This window comes from Equus caballus, chromosome 6, assembly GCF_041296265.1.
Source record: "Equus caballus isolate H_3958 breed thoroughbred chromosome 6, TB-T2T, whole genome shotgun sequence".
NCBI lineage: Eukaryota > Metazoa > Chordata > Mammalia > Perissodactyla > Equidae > Equus > Equus caballus.
In genome coordinates, this window is record NC_091689.1 from 46728834 (window position 1) to 46750614 (window position 21781).

Sequence of the window (21781 nt, forward strand, 5' to 3'; positions counted from 1 at the left end):
GTTGAAGCCTGTGTGAACATAGAGGCCCTTATCTCCACTTCTGAGGCTTTCTTAAAGCGTGACTGGTCTTTTGGGGCCCAGAAGAGCTGGTGGGGAAACTTGCATCCTGGGTGTTCAGTCGGTTGCTGACTTCCTGGGTGACTTCCTTAAGCGGCTGTGCCTACAGGTCTCCCAAGTCCAGTACGTTTTTTGAAAACTCCAAGGCTGATACGTATCTTGCTGAAGGAGAGAAGTAGAGAGAGAAAATCCCTTCTCTCTCTGTTATCTGCCCCTTTAATAACTCCTTTGTGCAGAGTTAATTCGCCCACAAAGCAGCCTGTGACTCATGGAAGGACAGAGGCCTCCAGTCTTAGCCCACAGCCTCCCATTAACCTTCCTTCCCCACTTGGCTTCGGCCATTCCGTTCTGATCCTAGGGGAGCTCTGCGGGGCAGCACGTGGGTGTGCAGAAGGTAAATTTATCCATCTTCCCCCACCCCACAAGCCTCACACAGACTCACAGAAACCAGAACCCTGATGTCCTAGATTGCCCTGCTCCCGCCCAGCCGCCTTCTCATATCATAGAAGGACACACAGCACGGCCGCCAAGCGCCATGCATTGCCCACTGTCATCGAATGTCTTTCTCGAGGTTTATTGTTGTCGCAAAGCTGGCTGGCTCTAGCATGTCCCAGTTTTCAGGGTGTTTCACACACATTGCCTCATTCAATCCTCACCTTCAACCTAGGACCCGTATCATACTGTCTTTTCTTAGAAATGAGAACACTGAGGTTCAGAAAAGCTGAGGCAAGTGCTTGGTGTCATCCAGCTCCTAGGTGGCATCACCAGAATGAGACCTCAGAGTCCAGGCCCGTGCAGTCGTCCAGTCATTCTCAAGAGGTGTGCGGTGGAGTCCCCTGGGTGGAGCTGAGGCGGAAGCGTGTTTAGAATTCCCCCAGGTGACTCTGACATCCACCCTGTGTGGGTGGCACAGGCATGCGAGTGACAGGTGACAGAGCCGGGGCCTCCTACTCCTTGCTCAGGTCCTTCTGCTACACCACCTGCGCCTCACTGAAAACTGTTGCAGCATCTCTGACCACAGGCTCACCAAAGTAATCAGACAGCCATTGCTTTCCCAGAAGGACTGTGGGAAGTGGGGAGGAAAGCGCTGCCTTCCTCCTGACCCCATCCTACCACCGCCGCCCCCTCCATCCCCTCCCAGTGTGACAGGTGCGACCACCTCAGGTCTGAGGCCGGCCTCAAAGGGAAACCACTTGTGGAGAATAATCTGCTCTCCACTTTCTGGGCTTTCTAAGACAGCTGGATAGAGAAAACGTACTGAGTAATTTGTCCTTTCAAAAAAAATGCGACCAGTCAGGTCGTATTACAGAAGAAAAGGGGACCTAGGTGAGATCACCCAGTTTGTTTGCCCTGAGAGGATTTTTTCCACCTGGGGATGCGATGCAGTGCAACACACACACACACACACACACACACACACACACACACACATACATACACTGAATCTCTTCAGTCAACCCGTTGCTCTTTTCTGTCTGGTCACCTCCTCGTCTTCTGCAAGGTTACTTCAGGTGTTTTCATCAGTGAGGCCGCCTGGATGTAAACACCTCGTCAGGTTCTAACTGGAACCAGTTTTGCAAACTTGGCATAGGGTCCAGAGCAGCCAGGTGCCCCCAAGCAGTGTGACCCTTTGATTGTTTTCAGTCCCCCTTTGGAACTGGTTTCCTTTAACGCCAGGTGTGTGCTTCAGTGTCAGGTTTCTGGGCCTGCCCCCGTAGCAAGATTTGTGGTGTGACCCACTGAAAGCCTGACCTGTGCGCAAGTGCCTGGTGTGAATGTGCGTCAGTAGCGAATGAATGTGCTGAGAGAGGAGATGGCCAGGAAGCTGTTCACCATGGCCCTGAGCTTGGGGCAGCGCTGGGTGTTCATGTCCCCTGAAATCAGCAGAAGCCCCAGGTGACTGGGTTCCCTGTGTGTTCATCCAAAGTTGGGGTGTCTAACTGGACTTTGGGGGGTGAGGACAGCCGTGCATGGCCTTTTCATAAACTCTCATTTTCAAAAGACTTCATAGGGATTTGTCCCTAATTCTCACTAGGACATTCATCACAGGTCCTCGTAGCTCTTTCTCACTATTTTCTCTGGGCAAGTAATTATTCTTTGTAGATTCTGACTTTTATTGTGAGATATTAGAAGACGGATCTGGATGAAAAGCCAGGTGGGAAAGGAGGCTTGTCCAAGGGGAGAAGACCCAGGAGAGGAAATTCTGGTGGGTTTCAGAGATTCTCTTTCATTGAAGTAATTATTCATCTATTGAATAATGAGTTACTAATGACTGTTCTGTTCAAGTGCGGATGGGGCAGAGGGGAGCTACTAAATAACTAAGAAACAGCCCTGCCCTCAAGGTGCAGATGCTCTAGTGAGACGCGAGATGAGCACAAGCAAGAGAGGGAGGGAGGATGCTGGGAGAAGAACAAATGTGGAGCTCGGGATTGCACTTCCTTGGGAGGAGACTGAGGAAATCTTGGGGAAGCAGCAGGCCTAGTGGCCAGAACAGCTTTCCAGGAGGAGGGACTTGCGTGATCGATAGAGAGGTGTAATGAGCAGAGGTGGGAGTACACGAGACTTATTTGGGAAACTTTGAGCAATTCCATCGAAGGAGCAGATGCAGAGCAGGCGGGGTGGAATGGTGTGCTGCTGAGAGACCACAAAAGGTTATGATGGAGCAAAAGCCCTGAATGTTGGTGACCAACCTCAGCTGTCCGCAGCCTTTCAGAGAAACAGCTGCAGCCCTGCATGAAGGGCAGCAGGCAGGCCGGGAGAGTGGAGCAGTGCCCGCTTCTTCATGAGGACTTGGAGGGGCCTGAGCTGCAAGCTCAGGGCTTGAAGCACCGAGCAACCAGAAGGAGCAGGGAGGCTGGAGGAGGAGAGGGTTTGGTGTTTAGGATAGAGACCTGCCCACATGTGTTGGCCCCGAGTGAAGCGGTGGCAGAGACTGAGGACAGAGGCAGGAAAGAGAGGGATGCATGCATGGAGCAGGTTCTTGAAGGAGACAGGACACTTTGAAAGAGAGGCCCCATCTTCATATATATAAGTATATATACACACACACTTTTAAAAAGTTTCAGAATAGTTTTAGATCTACAGAAAAAATTTGCAGATTACCTAGGGAGTTCCCTCATTCTCCTCGCTGGTTTCGCCTGTCATTGACATCTTACCTTATCATGTTACATCTGCCACAGCTGAGAAACCAACGTTGGTACCTTACTGTTCACTGAACTAGAGTTACTTACCGTTCACTTGTTTTTCCAGTAACCTCCTCTTCCTGTCCAGGATCCCATCCACGATCCCACATGACTGGTGTCGTGTTCCCTCTGTCCCCTCTGTTCTGTGACTGATTCTGGCTTTCCTTGTTTCTCCTGACCTTGCCAGTTTTGAGAAGCACTGGTCGAGTATTTTGTAGAATGTCCTCAATTTAGGTTTGTCCCATGTTGTTCTCATGGCCCCTCTTCAAAGAAAAAAATGAGCGTGCGTGAAGAAAAGAAAAAGTTTCCAATAAAACAATGGGGAAAAATATCCTTTTTCTCCCTGCTCTGTCAAATGGATGGGACCATTTCTGTCCTGGAGGCAAAGGAGCTTTTCTCAGCAAAACCAGAATGTTTCCCTTGGGCTTTAATTGGAAACAGAGGTAACCAGGCAGGCTGGGCAGGGCTGGGGCGGGGAGTAGCGGTGTGGACGTTTTATTTCCATCCCTGACAGACCAGGTGGTGATCTTGGGCAGGTCACTGTCCTCTTTCGAGGGCTCTGTGAGCAAAGAATTGTCTGAGCATCCGCATCCGCGTCAGGCCTGCTCGGATCCAGCAATGATTGGCAGGAGTGAGGCGGCAGCCATTGCAACTGTGTGGCTGACAGTCCTGCCACATGTCAGTGAATTCACCTGGAGGAAACCGTCAACTTCTTGGCCTCCCAAACGCATGTTTTCTTATTTTATGGAGTCCCTCAATAATTGGGCACCCTTTTTTAAAGGTTAAAGCTCTCTTTGGTTCCTCCTGGTCCCTTCTAATTTAGTTTCTCCTAGTCGTCAAGCAGCTGGGGGCGAGAGCCAGATGGGGGCTGGGGAGCCCCTCTGTGCCACACCAAAAAGTGAGTTCTCATGGAAAGTACTCTGAGCTCCTTAGATAGTGCTGCCTGCACAGCCATGGGAGCCATTATTAGGCGGTGCCAGTTACACATGTTTCGTGGCCCTGTGCCCCACCCCCCAAGCCAACTGAAGCAATTTCTCCAATAGCATTACAGAAATGGGGCAGCTGATAGCTTATACAGCATCCCCTCGCGCCAATTAACTCAGTAATTTAATCAAAAAGGCAGCAGGGCTTAGTCCTCTGATTTTGGTGAACCAAGTGCTCGCCCTCCTGGCCCTGACCTCCCTTCCCCCTGGGTTTTCTTGAACCTTCCTCCCCTCTTACGGTGAGTTTTTAGGCATGAGAGACAGATCCAGTACCGCTTTTTCCATTTCTCCAGAGTTAGCCACTTTTCTTTCCCCATCTCAGCAAAGTCTTCTGACGTTGACAACGAGGCAGCAGGACCTTAGGTTTGGGGTGGGGTCCAAACATGCGGGACTCCAAACTCCTGGACCTGGCCTTGTCCTTGGCCGGAGTGAGACCTGGACTCCTCCCCCTTCTGGTTCCAGTTCTCCAGCACAGGGTCCTTCTTGCCACCTGTGCAGGTAGACCAGATAAGTGAATAGACTTCTACAAATTGGCTCAGATGCTTGAAATGACGAAACGTAAGAGGCCTGACCATTGGAGGTTTGATTTGGGTGCCCTGCCGTTATCCGAGCATGGAGTCATTCCCAGGGACCCAGCTCCTGCCCGTGAGAAGCTTCTGTGCAAAGTGCAGCTTTCTCAAATCGTTGTAGCTTAGTTTTTTGGATGGGACTGTTTTTATTCTTTCCATGGTGACTTGCTTAAGAATTTGCCTGGCAGAGTAAGAGGCAGGTGGGTAGTTTTATCAACAGGGAGAATGAGATGCCTTGAGGATAATTCTTTGATAAGCACAAGCCCGGAGCAGAGGGACAGTAAAGGGCAGTGCCTCTCAGGTCCCAGGTGTTCTCAGCAACAGCACCACCAAGATGAGGGCGAGAGGGAGGTCAGGGTTTATGGCTAAGTCTAACCAAGACTTAGCCTCGGCCTTACAGGGTTCTCTTGGGTCAATGCCTTCATGGCCACAAGGAAGCCAGCAGCCTCAGTCTCCCATTTCCCTGGGGTCTGATTGAGCCTCCATGGGTTGAGGGGAAGAGGGGAAAAATATCACCTTATTTCTTCTGACTTTCCAGGACCCCAGGGGAGCTGTGCCGGGGCCTGCCCACCATGGAGTCTACACCCACTCAGTGTGCATGCGTCCAGTACCCAGTGTACGGGGAGGGACATCCCCACTGGGCCCCACAGTGCCCCTGTCCTAACGGCGGTGTGTCTGAATCAGGAGAACCCAGTCTGAACCAGAGTTTCCCTGCTGGGGGCAGGGGAGAGGCTTGTCCTTCTCCCCCAGGAGCCATGTGTGCTGTCTCTGGATTAGGCCAGGGGACCCTCACTCGCCCACATGTCTTTTGTTAATAAGGAAAACCTGACCCACATGTTTGAGCCCAAAGCTCTCAGGTTCGTTTTAACTCTAAATTCCTACTCCTTCAAGCCTGGCGTCTGTGAGTCTTTCTTCCCCGCACTGTCCAGCCCCGGGGCACTTGGCCTCGTGTGGTTCTTACTGATGTCTGATGCTGCCTTCCCTAAGATGAGGCCTGAGAGGTCTGGGAAGACGCGGACTGACTGTCCACAGGGGTGGGCGGGCAACACCGTGACCCGAGTGCTGACAAAGTCATTCTCCCAAAGCCTGTTTGGCACCTCCTTCAGAAGTACTTCTAGTGTGACCTCCTGTATTCTTTAGCCACACTTAGGAACAGAATAAGAGGCAAGGAATGGCCGCGTCTCACCGTTCCTGTTTTACAAATGTGAAAACGGAGCAGTAGCACTCTAAGCCAGGAATTCCAGATCCTCATTGTGGAAAGGAAATACACTCATGTCAGCTGCCACCACTGGGGGTCTAGGCAAGGTTTGACTCGACTGCAGGCTGATGACTTGCCACCTCCACTCTTCAGCCAACACGTCCAAACCTACTGCCAAGTCATGGGGAAAAGGAGAGGAGCAAAGAAGGAAAGAAAGAGAGGCCTGTCCACACCACAGGCTCTGCCAGCTCATGGGGCAGAGAACCAAGCTCACTGCCGAGCAGGGCTCTGACACAGGGCGCCTCTGTTGAGGAGGGTGGGCCAGCGAAACCTGGGGCCTGGGCGTTGGCCGGGAGCCCACACTCACGCATCCAGCCGGCCTCTACGCTGCAAGCTGTGAGTCACTCCCGGGCGAGCACTGATGTGAGCTTGAGAGCCTAGGAGCTCAGCTGGCGCCGGGAGTGGGGGAGGGCCTGGCAGGAGGCCTCCACAGGCGTCCAGTTCAGCAATGCCAGGGGCTCAGTTCTGTCCCTTACTGGGAAAGTCTGCCCTTTAGGGTCCAGTGTCTCAACCTGCCCACCTACGACAAGGGATTTTCATAAAATTGTAAGGTTAGAAGATTACATGGAGGTTTCTGGATGTTTATAAGGATGCCTGCTGTTTATAAGAATCACCTGTAAGGAAGCGTGCACCTGAAACCTGGAACTGGGCAGGTCAGCTTGTAAGGTTCCTCTGTGCGAAGAAGGAAAGGACCAAACCTGGGCAACTGAGGGGACACTGTGTGTCATTTACTGAGCAGTGCAGCTTGATAAGGAATCACAGCTGCCCTCATTGGCACATGGGTGTGCCCTTGCATGACTTTTTCTCCTTTTTTTATTGCATGGTATATATACAGAGTAGTGCATAAAACATGAACAGTTTAAAGAATAATCATGAAGTGAATATCCATGTTTCCATGACCCAAGTCAAAAGCTAGAATGGTGCCGGTGCCTGCCTCGGTGCTTGTCCCTTATCAGAAGCCCCTCCCTCCCCTTACAGGTCACTGCTCACTTGATTTTATGATAATCACTTTTTTTTCTTTCGTCGTTTCTGTGCACACATAAACAGCAAAGTAACTTTGAACTCTGTGGAATCATATTGTATGTATTCTGCGGCTCCTGCTTCTTTTGGTTAGCATCCTGAGAAGCACTCACAGTATTACTCTTAGCTACAGCCATTCATTTTCACTGCCGTATAGTATTCTATTGTCCATAAAGTAGCTGTCCTGCCACTGTACTTCTCAGAGATAATTGTTTATTCCCAGCTGGCGGATATTTTTAGCAAATGGATTGATTCTCCCACCCCCACCCTCACCCTGGCTGCTGCTACTCCCAGGGGCATGGAGGGGTAGGGAGGGACTGAGAGTTGTCCCAAGGTCCTTTGCAAGTTTCATCCTTCAGCAGTCGGGGACCATGCTGTCCCTGGCAGCCAGGATTAACGCTGATGTCCTTTGTACCTTGCAGCTTGCTGGAATCGCGGTCCTTGCCATTGGACTATGGCTCCGATTCGACTCTCAGACCAAGAGCATCTTCGAGCAAGAAAATAATAATTCCAGCTTCTACACAGGTGAGGAGGGAAGACTTGGTGCTTCCTCCAACTGTGGAGATGCCGGCCGTGTTGATCCAGGGCCTGGGCAGGGAAAGACTTCTGCTCTGCCCACATTGGCCAGTCATGTCACTTTCAAGCCATGCTTCTGTGTAGTTGTGCCCATGCATTTGCATTTGACTGTTATGGTTTCTTTTTCATGCTAAGTCTGGCATCTTGACCATTCCCTGATGTGAATTTGCCTCTGCCAAAGTTGCTGCTACTCTTGAAGGTTTAAGAACCTCAGTTCTCATCCCTGATTCTCTCTAATTTTGTATCTTCCTGGGCTTGATCATTTCCTTAATTCAAAAAACTTTCTCCTGGGGATCCCCAGTGCCAGGAAAAGGAGACATGATTTCTCCCCATTGGAAGTCTGACACCCAATAGACCTGCCTCTCAGATACTACAGTCAAATTTATACGAGGGACTAGCAGACACGCCAGCCCTTTGGACCCCTCGTGCTGGTGCACGTGCCATGGGTGTTAAGTTTTGTTTGTTTGTTTTCTAGAGTGCTTTTGCTTTAGGGCAAAGATTTCCGATTTAAACATGAATAGACATAGCAGGTTTATTTCTACACATGGACATCTTGACATCTTTTCCAGCAGCATTCTGTCACTTTCACCACCGTATCGCCATGCAAACACCTCTCCAAAAGGAGACGGAGCACTGAGGCCTGTCGAACACCATTCCGCAGTGTCCGAGTCAGCTCACGGGGTCTGTGGCTCTCCCTTCTGCCTGGTTTAGGCATAGAAAACACTTCATTTGCGGGAAACAAAAGCAGCCCCCTATTTTTAGGATAATGCTGTCATGTCATCAGGCTCAAAGTGTAAGTTTGGTCACTTCCTTCCCACCCACCAAACAAGTTATTTTTAAAAAGGAGAGAGAAAACAGTCTGAAGAGAGTGATCGCCCAGGCCTTCAGGAAGAATGCAGTGGCTGGCCAGCACGCGGACCCCAGCCTGCCCCCCGAGGCTGGACTTGATCGGGCTGGCACAGCCCGCTTGGTGGCATGGCAGGCCGTGGAGAGTTTCCCGCCTTTCATTGCTTTCTGTTGTTGTTATTTGAGATTTTAGGGTGTGTCTCCCTATTGTAAGAAAAAAAGTGAGGGTAGGAAAAACACAATATAAGGTTTTTTTAAAAAGACTGCACATACACAGAGTTTTTAGGGAGCAGGTTTCCATGGTGTGCTGACTTGTTTCAGCAACAGTGGGGTTTCTTTGTGAGCCTTCCTGGAATGCCGCCCTGTGAAGCTGGAGCAGTGGTGGCAGGAGGTGGGGGGGCGCTGGGGGAGGCCTTGAGCACTCTGGGTCATGTCATATCGTGTCGTGTCACACCAGGGAGCTGTGAAGGCTCTGTGGGGAGAGCAGATCTGCCGACAGCAGCGTGGAGGCAAGTGGCACGGTTTCAGGCTGGTCGTCCTGAGGAGAGCCCCCAGCCTCCCGCGCCCCGTCTCCAATTGTTCTCTGCAGGGGACCTGGCTCCACGCTCTCTGGCTGCTCCCAACAACCCGGTTTCCATCTTTTGTTGTCTAGGAGTCTGGCTAATTCTGTGTCTTTTTAGACGTGGGAGGTCAGGATCCCCTTGGTGAGTGGATGGAATTGGGAGGAACCACTCACATTTTTGAACCCTTCATTGTATGTCTCATTCCTCACACACATTGTTGTGCAATTTCATCCCCTGCACTCCTCAAGGGAGGTAGAATGATTCCCATCTCATGGATGAGAAAACCGAGGCTTTGAGAGGTTAAATAACTCGCCCAAGCTCGTAACCCTCAAGAGGCAGGGCTGGGATTTGAAGCCAGGCCTGTGACAGCTGCTTCTTGTATTATCCGTGCTCGATTGTGGGGGACTCCCCCTGTAGGAAGGGAAACTGTCTCCACTGACTGAACGTTCCCCATGGCGGGCCGGAGCAGAGGCTCCCCGGCCTTTTAACTCCCCTTAGACTGTAGTCAACAGAGAGAAGCCCCCAGCGCCGGTGGCCCTGGCCCACAGATGACAGGTGGGAAAGTCATACAGAGTCAGGAGAGTGATGAGCACGCAGTTGGAGGAGGCAGGGCCTGCCTCACAGGATTCAGCTCCCGTGGGTCACTGCAGGGCACCCTGGTGAGCAGTGGTCCTACCTGAAGTGACCAGGAGGGTGATTTGAAGGCACAATCCCAACGAGACATGGCAATCCCTAGTCGGGGGCCAGTGGCCGCTGTCCCCTTAGCTCTAACAGAGGACTACGGACCCTTTGCGCCTGGACCCCCTTCCTGGGAAAGGGCTCAGCTTCCTAGACTTAGTTCTGCTTGCGGAAGCCCAGGGAGTAGAGGGCGATGCGGTGACACTAGACCGTCGGCCAGCTGAGGGACCACTTGGGTCTGGGCCCTGTGCTGCACTGAGTGCTTTGGGAAACAGAATAATTGTCATCCGGGGCCAAAGGGCCAAGGAGGCTTCATTCTCAGTGTCCCCTCCCCCCTCGGGGTGTGAGATAACAGAGAGTGCCAGCTCTACCTGGCCACTACTCTCGACATCATGGGGTGGCTGTCCCTTGCACTGGGGCACTGACCATCTGTAGGGCAACCCACAGGCCAGCCTGACCACGCAGCTGACCCTTCAGGAACCCTGAAGGACCCATGATGTCTTTTCTCCAGCGGGGCCACAGCTTTCGAAGTAGAGAAAGAATGCATAAGCAGGCAGAGAAGCAAGTGGAAAAAGAAACTTTCCAACGTTCACAGCAGTCTATGGTGGATCCAGAACAGCCGACAGCCTTATATGGGCCTTCTCTCTGAGTCAGGCCGGGAGAGCCAGCCCATCAGCAGTCTCTGTAATCCTAGGCTGCAAACATGTCAGGGAACTTCATTTTCTTGGTCCCAGGCCAGCAGTCCTTCTTAACTCCTTGGTGTCCTTCCAGAACCGTAGCCAGTGAATGAGGGTATCTGGGGGGCTCCAGCCAGAGGCCGTGGCTGTCCACCCCTCCTGAGGACCATTCCCCATGGTGACCTGGGGCACTTTGTCATGTTGTCCTGTGCCTGGTTCTCCCCATCCTGAAACCAGCCGAGCTGATGCCCCCGCAGCCCTCCAAGGCAGAGAACTCCAGGCAGATGGAGTCCACCGCAGTGCTTATTAGTGAGAACAACCCTAGGTGGGACCGAGAGGGACCAAGAGAGAGCCGTTGGGGAGCAGCGTTAGGGTTCCTTTGAAGCCCTGATAGAGTTATTTGGAGATAATAAACTGTCCCACGTAAGTGGAGGCCAGAGGCTCTGCAGGATCTTGTTCTCATGCAGACAGGTGTGGCGAGTGCTGTTGGTGCATTGGGTCAGGTGGTGACAGGAGGCTGATGTGTCCACTCCTGCCGAAGCCGAGCCTGATAAGCAGGTGGAAAAGAATGCCCCATTTCTTGTATAAAGGACACCCTCACATATGCTCCTGCTGCACCAAACCCTTTTTTTTTCAACCAGGCCCATAATGTCAGCCTGAAAAAAAGCAGAATAAACAACCCTTAGCAAATTAATACAGAGATCCCCGAGAAGGCTCCGTGACAAATCACTTTTTCCATGAGTCAGACAGAAGCTAACATTCACTTGCTTTATAAAGGCGAACGTTTTGTCATTCGTCATCGCCGGCCTTTGCTAACGAGCTCAGGTGTAGAGGCCGGGTGTAGGTGGGGGGAGCCTGGCTGGGGGAAGCCCTGGTAGCCCAGTTAAGAAGCAGCAGCCCGAGCCCCACTTGCTTCCCTGGCTTCCGGGGCTCTGCTGAAATCCTGTGAACAGCTGCCAGTGAATTGCTCATCCTCATCCCCAAATGGAGAGAGTGAAGCCGAGACACCCCAGGTCTGCAGCTGTCCAAGGGAGATTTAAAGCCAGCAAGACCCTTTGTCCTCTTCATCTGCTGAGCCCAAGAATGAATATTTCACATTGACCGAGGCCCATTAGGAGAACGTTTTCTCTGTCCACATGGGAAGTGCTTTTTCCTTCCGTAGCTCCCTATTGCTGCTGACCCAACTCCCTGACTTCTGCCAGGGTTGCCCAGGCTGATGAGCTCGGATCTGGACTTAGAGAAAACCTGTCTGTCTGTTCATTCCCAGTCGACTCAATTTCATGTGCTTGTAAATCCTTTTGATCTCTTAATACTCCTTATTTATTCAGCCCCTGGTTTGGAGCTCAAAGGAGTGACCTCACGCCTCGTTCTCTTCCCCGGGGGGGGGGGCAGGAGAAACTGGGGCCGTCTGACTGCCTCAGCTCGCTGGTGTCCCCGTGTCAGAGCCCGGACCTGAGGGAGGCTGCCCCTGCCGCTGCGCTGGGCGTGGAGCTGCGCTGCCTCTCTGAGTCCAGCCTGTAGGCCCAGTCTTAAACGGCCTAGGAGGAGGGGACTTGTCTCGAGGACAAGCCACATTTGTCCCCTTGCCCAGTCTGGGCCGGGCAGGCACAGGAACAATACCGATATTCATGCAACATAGGGGTTTGCCAGGAAACCCACGTGACTTGACCTCACGACAGATGTGGGGGGAAAGGGGAGAGCCACAAATGCTCCCTTGTGTGCGCTCCGCTCAGTGCCGCCCGGGAGCCTCAGCTGTGGCAGACAGCACGGTTTGTTGCCTGCAAAGCCCCAGCCACATCCTGGGGGGGACAGTAAAGTCACTGCGACACCTGCCAAGGGTCCTCACCGCGGGATCCTGTTGTGTATTGTGGGGAAACGTCATAGACTCTGTCACTTTCAGCCCCTACTTCAAGGAAGTCTCCCTGGTGCCAGTTAGGGAACAGGAGGGAGGGAGCAGCAAGTATGTGAAATTTGTCCCTCTGATGGTTGGTAATCATCCATCCTTCGTATTATTAAGATTAACAGTAGAAGCGTTTTTTTGCACATTTGGGTGAATGTCACTTCACTTCACAACAGTCCTCGAGGCAGGCGTGATTACATCCCTGTCTTGCAGATAGAAAACTGTTGCACAGAGAGGCGAAGTGGCTTTCCCAGGGTCGCAGAGCTGGTGCTGTCAACAGGAGTCCCCCCCACGGTTGAACAGAACGAGTCTGTGACGCAGGGAAGCATGGGACTTTCTGCCCGTTTTGCATGGGGCCTGCATGTTGGAGGAGCCGCGTAAGGGGGTGGTCCCTTCAGGACGCTGTGCCTTCTCAAGATACCTCTGCAAGATGGGCTCCTCGAGGCACTCCCCAGGGGTAGTGGGGTGCCTGGGCCAGGGCTGCTCGCTGCGCCCCCCTGTCCTGGGCGTTTGCATTCTGGGGCCTAGACAGGGGTCTGGAAGTCACTGCACTCAAACAGAGCACTTAGAAACCATGTCACCCTCGCTCCCTTTAGCAAGGAGGACCCTTGTCACCCTTAACTTGGAGTAGCTGAATTGCACTGTAAGTCTCTTTAGTGTGCTGTAAGGGATCTTTTGAAATTTTCTAGCAACCAACATCTCATATTACTGATAAAGAAACTGAGGTCCAGAGAGAAAAGTGTCTTACCAGGATCACACAGCAGTTAGTAGCAGAGTTGAGACCACAACACAAGGGTCGTCTGACACCAGGCCTTGTTCTTTGCAGTAGAGCAAGGGACTCCTGCCTTTGCCAACGTGGGCATCACTAACTGCGTGTGGCTGACAGCCGCCGCAGCAAGGCGGGGAGGCCTCTCTGCGGGAATCAGGCGGAGCTGGCTGCACGGAGCACGGCAGTCTGCATGCGCACAGCCCCTACCCGCTGAAAGCTTGCTCTGACAGCCTCTCCTGGCGGCGCAGGCCAGCGGGAGGCTCGCCAGAGTCCCAGGAAGTTAGCCCAAGTTTGGAGGGTCTGTTTTAATCAGCGTGAGTGGATTCATCTTGCTGGAAACAGCTGATAGCCTGGACCAGCTCATGTGCTGAGTGGAATCTGGGGGTTCCCATGGTTCTTCTTTGTCCTGGTTGGGCGGTAATGGGCACCTTCCAGGAAGGCTGAGGGTGAGGTAGGAGTGAGGACTTGATGGGGCTGGGTTCCAGAAGAGGGGCTGGTGGGACGGAGACGAGCAGAGGTGGAGGAGGCTGTTTTTTGAAGGATGGGGGGCAACACAGAATCATGTAGAAGGAAATGGAATTGCCCGAAGTATCTGGGCCTCCACACTAATGTCTCCACGTCTTGTCCTCTCTCCTCTCCCTGCAGGAGTTTATATTCTGATTGGAGCTGGTGCCCTCATAATGGTGGTGGGTTTCCTGGGCTGCTGTGGGGCTGTGCAGGAGTCCCAGTGCATGCTGGGATTGGTGAGTGTCCCCCTGCTGCCCACAGCCACTCTGACTCCTGGACTGCAAGATCTCGTAGAACAGATGGGGTGGGATGAGGTGAAGAGGGAACCCCAAGGGCGTGAGCCATCCTCAGCCCTGCAGTGTCCCTGGGCTCCAGGCCCTGCCCCGTCTCCCAGCCAGGCAGCCATCTTGCCCCCTTCCCCTGTGGCGATGTGCTGTCCTCTTCCTTTCTGGAGCTTCTCTCTTGTCACTTCCCTTAGGCAACTAAATGCCAGGACTTTGTTTTTCCCTTTTTCGAGGACCACGTTTGCTTTTTTTCCCTGAATCCACAGGTACCTTTGCCTTCTCTTCTTACTTCAAAATTTGTTAGAATTTTTCTCAAACTCCAGAATATATTCACATTCTTTATTTCCTCAGATCTCTGGTTTTTGTGAGTGAGCGAGGGTATTTTATTTCTGACTGACTCTTAATTAACACCCTAGAATGGCCGATTCTGGGGTCAGCTGTGTCCAGTCCTTTCCTCCTAGTGAGAACCTCCCCACTAAAGCTTTCACCTCGCCTTGGCTTAACTCTCTCGGTTCTGTAAGCATCTTCCCTCCCCTCCAGGCTGTGCATTTGTGCCCCTAGATGCCCCGTCTCCAGAGAGTAGTCACTGTTCCTTGTTCTCCAAGTGCCCTTTGGTTTTCCTGGTCGCCTGGCTGGCATTGTTCCTCACCCACCCCCTCTCTGCCTTCCAGTTCTTCTGCTTCCTGTTGGTTATATTTGCCATCGAAATTGCTGCAGCCATCTGGGGATATTCCCACAAAGATGAGGTGGGTTTTTCCCATAAGATCTCTTGGGACCTGCAGTGATGTGGTTTGGGGAGTTGGGGGGTGGGGGGTGATGAAGGCGGACGGTGGCTCGTCGCTTTGGTCAGCCTTCAGCCATCGCACGTGCCGCTTACTCGACCACGTTCCCGCATGCCCGTCAGAGTGCGAGCTCCCCCGGGGCAGGGAATGTGAGCCATTATACTTCCCTGTGTGGGAATTTGCCAACCGCTGCTGGACGGTGCTGGCAAACAGCAGGCATTCAGGAAATACTCCCTGGGAGTGTGTGTCTGTCTCAGTCTCACAGCTCGGCAGCCCTTTTCTCGCCTCCTCTAGAAAGGTCTGAGGAACACCTGGCTCTGTGTGGGCTGGACACCCCCTACTTCACCTAGTCTATAAATTCGTGCTGCCATGAGCTAAGTGCAAGTGTCGTAGAAGTCGTTTACATCCAGAAGTCCCATGGGATTTGAAAAGGTTGGATGAGGAAGGGGCATCTCTTCTGGCTTCATGGAGGAGGGGACACTGACGTGAACCTTAAATGGGAGATAGGATTTCAGGAGGAAGGTTGGTGGGGGACAGGGGACTTCCCGGCAAAGGAAGGGTCTGAGCACAGCTGAGCTTGGGATCCCATGGGCAGCCACCGAAGAGTTGTGGCCAGGACGGGCCACATCAGAACAGTTTTAGGAAGGGCTGTCTTGTCATGTTTAGCAGGAGGGGAAAAAGAAGAGAGATACTGGATCCAGGAACCCTGTTTTTTTTTTTAATTAAAAAATAATTAATTAATTAATTATCCAGATAGTAAAAGCTGCAGCCATGGAAATAGGAGGGGATAACTATTAAAGCTGCTGAAGGAGAAATGCTGGATGTTGGTCAGTTAATTGATGTTGAGGGGAGAGGGGACCAAGGGACAGGCATCTGTTAGACTGGGATGCACCCAGGTACAGGAAGTAATAATGTAGCTTCTATTTCATGATGTAATAACTAATGCTTATTCCACATGTACCCCTCCTTATGAGACACTGTGCTAAGGGCTTAACATGCGAAAGCTCATTTGCATCCTTGCCATGACCTCTGAGGTAGGGACTGTTAGAATCTCCATCCTACGTATGCAGAAACTGATGTTTGGTCTCTAAGTGGAAAAAAAAAAGAAGATGGAAACCTGAGGACCCAGCCAGGTTGGGAATAGGATTTTTTTTCTTTAGCTTGAAGAGATTCAATTTTGTTCATAGGTAGAAGGGAAGGAGCCAAGTGAGGCTGAAGGGCCGGACCAAAGGTGCGAGAGAAGAAGGGAGCATGGCCACAGCAGGCTCCTAGAGGCTGTGGGAGGAGGAGGGAGGGGCCCCCGAGGTGAGAGAGGCCGTGCTAGGCCAGTGGCTTCAGTCTGCTCGCAATGATTTCTAGCCCCAGGAATTTCTTTGTGAACAAAATGGAACAGGTAACATGTGTTCATGAAAAACCATCTCTGCTCCTCTCTTGTGTGTCCATCATAGGTGATTAAGGATATCCAGGAATTTTACAAGGACACCTACAACAAGCTGAAGACCAAGGACGAGCCCCAGCGGGAGACGCTGAAAGCCATCCACTATGCGGTAGGTCATCTTTGCAAAGACCCTGACCCCTGTGGCCTTTCTGGTGGACGCTTGTGCACCTGGGATGCTTGCCACACGTCCCTATGCCGCTCATCTTTTTATTTGTTTCTCTCACCCCCATCCCTCTCCCTGCAGCTGGATTGCTGTGGTATCGTTGGGGGAGTGGAACAGTTTATCTCGGACATCTGCCCCCAAAAGGATGTACTCTCAAGCTTCACAACGAAGGTAACCTTCAGAGCAAGCCTCTTTGCCCCTGCCCTCTTGTTCTGGGGTGACAGGTACCCATAAACACCTCTTCTGCCTGTGAAAGGGCCCAGGGTGGCCATCTCATTTCTCCACTGCCCTGGGGCCTCTGCTTCCTTAAGGACAGCAAAACAAATAGGGGAAATAAGAAAGTGTTCTAGCTGCCTGCAACGATTTGGCACCGGGAATGGCCCGCTGCTGCCCCACATTCTGCCCCACGCGGCCCTCGAGGACAGCTGTGCTCTGAGTCCTGGCTTCCTGCCATAGACTCATAAACAGCTCAGGATCGTGCACCAGAGCGAATGTCCAAATTCAGGAGGACAAGTAACCCTGATAAGAGAGAGACCCCAAAGCGGGGGCCTACCCCTCTCCACTCCTCGCTCTCTCACCCAGATTTTAGGGAGCCGTCTCCCATATCTCTGTCTTGGTTCTCCTTTCTGTCCACCAGCCAGGACACCTGAACACTCCTGCCCCAGCCCTTTGTCTGGGGCCACCAGTGCTCCCGGTGTGAAAGCGGTGCTGTGGGCGGGAGGGGGTGTGCCCTGGAGCAGGGATTTGTGTGACCCGAGTCTTGCTCTGCCCCCTAAGCCCTGCCCTGAGGCCATCAAGGAGGTCTTCGACAACAAATTCCACATCATCGGCGCGGTGGGCATCGGGATTGCTGTGGTGATGGTGAGTGGCGGGGACGTTGGGAGGGAGTGGTCCTCTTAGTAGCTAACACTTAATAAGCACATGCTCTGACCAACTAATTTATCAACAAGTTTAATCCTCACCGCACCTATGAAGCGGGAACTATTAGTATTCCCACTTTACGGACTCGGCAGTGGAGGCACAGAGAGGTTGAGTAAGCTGATCAAAGTCCCTGAGCTCCTGAGTGAAGCATCTGGGATTTGAACTCAGTGTATCTGCGGAATCCATTCTCTTAACCGTTTAGGTTCAAGGGTAAATGTCAGGTGATGCCAGTGCTGCTGGTCCCCAGACCAGGCTTTGAGGAGCAAGGATGGACATCCCCGGACCTGTTAGTTATCTGGGATAATCTTAAGAACATGTTTTGCTCATGTACCTGCTCTTCTTTTCCCTGAGAAAGAAGTTCAGTAAAGCTACATGGATGTGAATGGTTTCACCTCCCCCTGTGTCCTGCTGGGACGGAAGCTTCCAGTAAGACTCTCTTGCTAATCAGCCCCCAGAAACCATCAAGGGCCAACAAGGTTCCCTAGGGTCACCCCCATTCCCCGTGAGGGAGTGATAAGGACCCTGTAGGGGACACACCCCTCACTGGGACAGCCTGGCTCACTAACATCCCAGAGTCTTCCCTCTGGTCCTCCTCTGCCCCTTGCAAGACTGCCCCAAAAGAGAGAATTGCTCCCTTCCCTATTGGTTATTTGCACCCCTCATCTGCATCTAAGAAAAGCTGGAAGCAGCTTTCAGGAAGAGACAAAACGATACCTTTTAAAATAGAATATACGACACAGACATAGAGAGATGGAAGTGAAAGTACTAACCTGTCTGGACTATTGGACTATCTGAAATTTGTGCATTAAATTTAGCTCTGAGCTTGTTTGTCTCACCTGCAAGGTCTTCAGGGGAGTTGCTTGTGCAGATTGCGTTAGCAAGTGACTGCAGACTCTCAGAATCCCACCAGTCAGCAGTCCTTCCTGTTGTCTAACCTACGTCTCTCCTGCTTCGGCACCCTTGAACTCATTTGGCCTCGTGGTCACCATTCTCCTTGTCGTTTGTGTTGGCCTGAATGACTCGTGTCTTTCCTCTCCCTCGGCAAAGCCCGCCCGTTCCTCATGTCCCTCCCTGCCTTGTCTTCCAGATCTTTGGGATGATCTTCAGTATGATTCTGTGCTGTGCCATCCGCAGGAGCCGAGAGATGGTCTAGAGTCAGCTTGCACCCCTGAGCAGGAAAGCTTACCCCTGAAGATTGTCGGTGGTTTTCTTGGGGTTTTGTTTTTGTTTTTTGTTTTTTGCCACTAACTGTAGTATTCATGCTGCATTTCTAAACACGAAAAAGTTATTCCGTTTGTCTTTTTAGTGCTTATTCAATATTGATATTTGTAGTGGAGGGTTTGGGGATTTGGTCTGCTTTGGTTTGGTTTTTTTTTTTTTTTGGTTGTTTGTTTTTGCTTATTATGTTCAGCAGAAATCCTGCAATGAAAGGTACTATATTTGCTAGACTCTAGACAAAAGATATTGTACATAAAGAGAATTTTTTTTGTCTTTAAATAGATGAAAAAAAAATGTCTATCAAATTTAATCAGGTTATAACTTATGTTGAAGACAATTTGATACATAATAAAAGATTATGACAATATCCCAGACTGCTTTCTGTTTTTCACTTCCTTTCTTTTTTTATTTTTTTAGAGCTATTTATTTTTCAGATGTCTTTCAACTGCTCTTTGCTCCGACTCATTTCTATGAGGAGGTGGGGAGGTTAGTCTGCCTACTTTACTAGTGAAGGAATCAAGGCATGGAGAGATGAAGGCATTGTGATCCAAGACCACACAGTTGTTGATAGTCAGCAGTGGAACCTGGCCCAGGACTCTGTCCTGCAGGGATTTGTCGTGTCTTGGGGACACAGCAGTAAACGGGAGCTCCCTGATGGCTTGGTTTCATTCACTGCTTACCCCCAGCACCTAGAACCTATTGTCGGGTGCATAGTAGGTGCTCAGTTAATATTTGATGGTTGAATAAATGAAGGCATACTCATCAGGGTTTAACCAGAGAAGCAGAATATTAAATATAATGCATGTATAAAATTTGTTAGAGGGATTGACCTTACACAATCCTTAAGCAGTCTCTATATGCCTGTTGTCTTTGCGTCTGATGCTAGAGCTTGGAGCCCACAGTGCAGACAGTTGGGAAGGACAGATGGATGGAAAGTGGGGAACAGGCTGGAGCCCGTGAGGACAGACAAATCCGTGTCAACTCCTGTTCGTCTGGTGCTGGGGGTGTGGGTCTTACAGCGGCTGGGATGCTTCGTGGTGGAGCTCAACGCACTGGCCAGGAGTTGGAGAAGGTGAAGTGAGCCAGCAAATAGGCAACAGCTTGTGGGAGCTACAGAATGACTGCCACTTCTTCCCTCCTCCAGACCCCTGACGAGGCTCTCCTTCCGTCGTGCTCCACCGGAACCAGAAGCATGCAGGACAGGGAACGCTGGGAAGTGTAGTTCAGCTTAACCAGCTTGCCTGCTCACCAAGCCTCCAGTGTGGGAGGTAGTGCCACTTGGAAGCCTGCCATCCAGTGAGCACCCGGAGTTAAGGAGGCAGTTCCAACAGAGGCCAACGCTGTGAGGTGACGCGCGGAGGCAGAGGAAGCCTGTTCTTATTTTCCACTCCTTAATTTAGTTTGGGTTCTTTCTTAACATTTACAAAAAATAAAAGAATCCAAATGGCACTGAATGCCACTGTTACATTAAATATCAGAACACCAGTGTCCACAGCAGCATCATTCACAAGAGCCAAAAGGTGGCAACAGCCCACATATTCATCAACAGATGAGTGTATAAACAAAATGTGGTAAATCCATACAATGCAATATTATTTCTCCTTAAAAAGAAATGAAATTCCAACATGTGCTACAGCATGGATGAAGCTTGAAGACATTATGCTGAGTGAAGTGAGCCAGACACAAAAAGGAAACAGTGTATGATTCCAATTATACGAGATTCCTCAAATAGATAAATTCATAGAGACAGAAAGTAGACTAGAAGTAACCAGGGGTGGGGGAGGGGAAAACTGTTTCATGAGAACAGGATTTCCATTTGGGATAATAAAAAGTTCTGGAAGCGGATGGTGGTGACGGTTGCACAACGTTGTGAATGGACTTAGTGCCACTGAATTGTACACTTAAAAATGGTTAAAATGGTAAGTTGTATGTTATGTTTGTTTTACCACAATTTAAAAATGTCAGGGTTAGCACCCTTGCATCTCATCGCTGTTCTATGGGCCCAGGTCCCTTATTAATTTGAGCATTTGAGGGCTAATTGTACTGTTTCGGCTGTGGAACCATTGGTTTTGTGTAAGAGTGGATGAGACTGTCATAATGCACGGCGTCAGGATCCTGATTGATTCTACTCTCCACCCTGTATTGACTGCCAGCACCTCTAGGAAAGGCGGGTCCCCTAAACACACTTTCTCCTCTGCCGCTTTGCTGAAGAATGGGTAGAGTCAGTGTCACAGATTGCCACTACTTAAATCGAAGAATATCTCAGGGTTGTACCCTGTCTTTCAGCCTATTGTAAATAATGGACCAACTGACTAGCTTAAGCGAAAGCGAATAATTTATTAAGAACACTAGTGGTGTCTCGTGGAACCCAAGAGTGGAGACACCTGGGCCACAGGAAGATCCTGGAACCATGGCCCAGGAGCTCGCGCAGCTCTCCACTTGAGTGCTATGTTTTGCTCTCCAAAGAGACCAATGGTGTCTGCTATTCAGTCCACGTGGGCTGGAAAAGGCTGGCCTGCAGCTCCCAAGCTTACACAGAGACAACCACCATTAGCCCCGTTTGAAGTCTTAGGAGAGAATCTGACCCAGTTTCACTCGAATATCTGTCCCTGGCCAGTCAGCTGCCAGGTGGGGGAGGGGTGCATGTAGTAAAGACTCGGCCACCCTCTGACCTGAGTGAGACTGGGCCCAGGACCAGAAGCGGAGGGATCACTGAGAGCTGGCAGACACCCGGGAAGGAGCCAGCTGGTCCCCGCTGCCCTCAGTCTGGCCGAAACAAGCCTGCCAGACTCCTGGCAGACGGTCCATGAAGCTCTGCAGTTAAGGCAAAACCAAGATGGTCCCCAGCGCTCAGAACCTGAAGGGCTTTGGGAGTAAAGGCCTTTAGGAAATTTTAGGTCACAAAAAGGCAATAGACTCTGCCAATAACAGCAATAGCTGTGGGTCCAGAAAGAATCTCCTTGAGGGGCCCGCCGGGTGGTGCAGTGGTTAAGTTCACACGATCCGCTTCTCGGTGGCCCGGGGTTCGCCGGTTCGGATCGCGGGAGTGGACATGGCACCGCTTGGCACGCCATGCTGTGGTAGGCGTCCCACATATAAAGCAGAGGAAGATGGGCACAATGTTAGCTCAGGGCCAGGCTTCCTCAGCAAAAAGAGGAGGACTGGCAGTAGTTATCTCAGGGCTAATCTTCCTGGGGGGGCGGGGAAGAATCTCCTTGAACAAAACAGGAATACCCAGCTGGGTCCGTTGGCCTCTTGGTTCAACTGTGAAAAACAGCCCAGGGGCAACAAATCTGAATCAAAACAGCTGGATAGTAAAAGTTACTACTTCACTCGGTGCCCTTCAAGGCCTGAACTTGCTTTGAATCCCCACCCTCCTGGCGCTCTCAC

General features: G+C 51.3%; 1 protein-coding gene across 1 annotated transcript in view; it reads left to right on the forward strand.

Annotated features, from left to right (window-relative positions):
• CD9 (CD9 molecule) overlaps positions 1 to 18758 on the forward strand; it is a 32303-nt gene extending 13545 nt beyond the window's left edge. Inside the window, exons 2-8 of the mRNA XM_023643014.2 lie at positions 7492 to 7594; positions 13724 to 13821; positions 14541 to 14615; positions 16100 to 16198; positions 16334 to 16423; positions 17030 to 17113; positions 18261 to 18758. Coding sequence (XP_023498782.1) covers positions 7492 to 7594; positions 13724 to 13821; positions 14541 to 14615; positions 16100 to 16198; positions 16334 to 16423; positions 17030 to 17113; positions 18261 to 18326 — 615 coding nt within the window. The 3' untranslated portion in view covers positions 18327 to 18758. The remainder of the gene's footprint in view (positions 1 to 7491; positions 7595 to 13723; positions 13822 to 14540; positions 14616 to 16099; positions 16199 to 16333; positions 16424 to 17029; positions 17114 to 18260) is intronic.
• The last annotated feature ends 3023 nt before the right edge of the window (positions 18759 to 21781 follow it).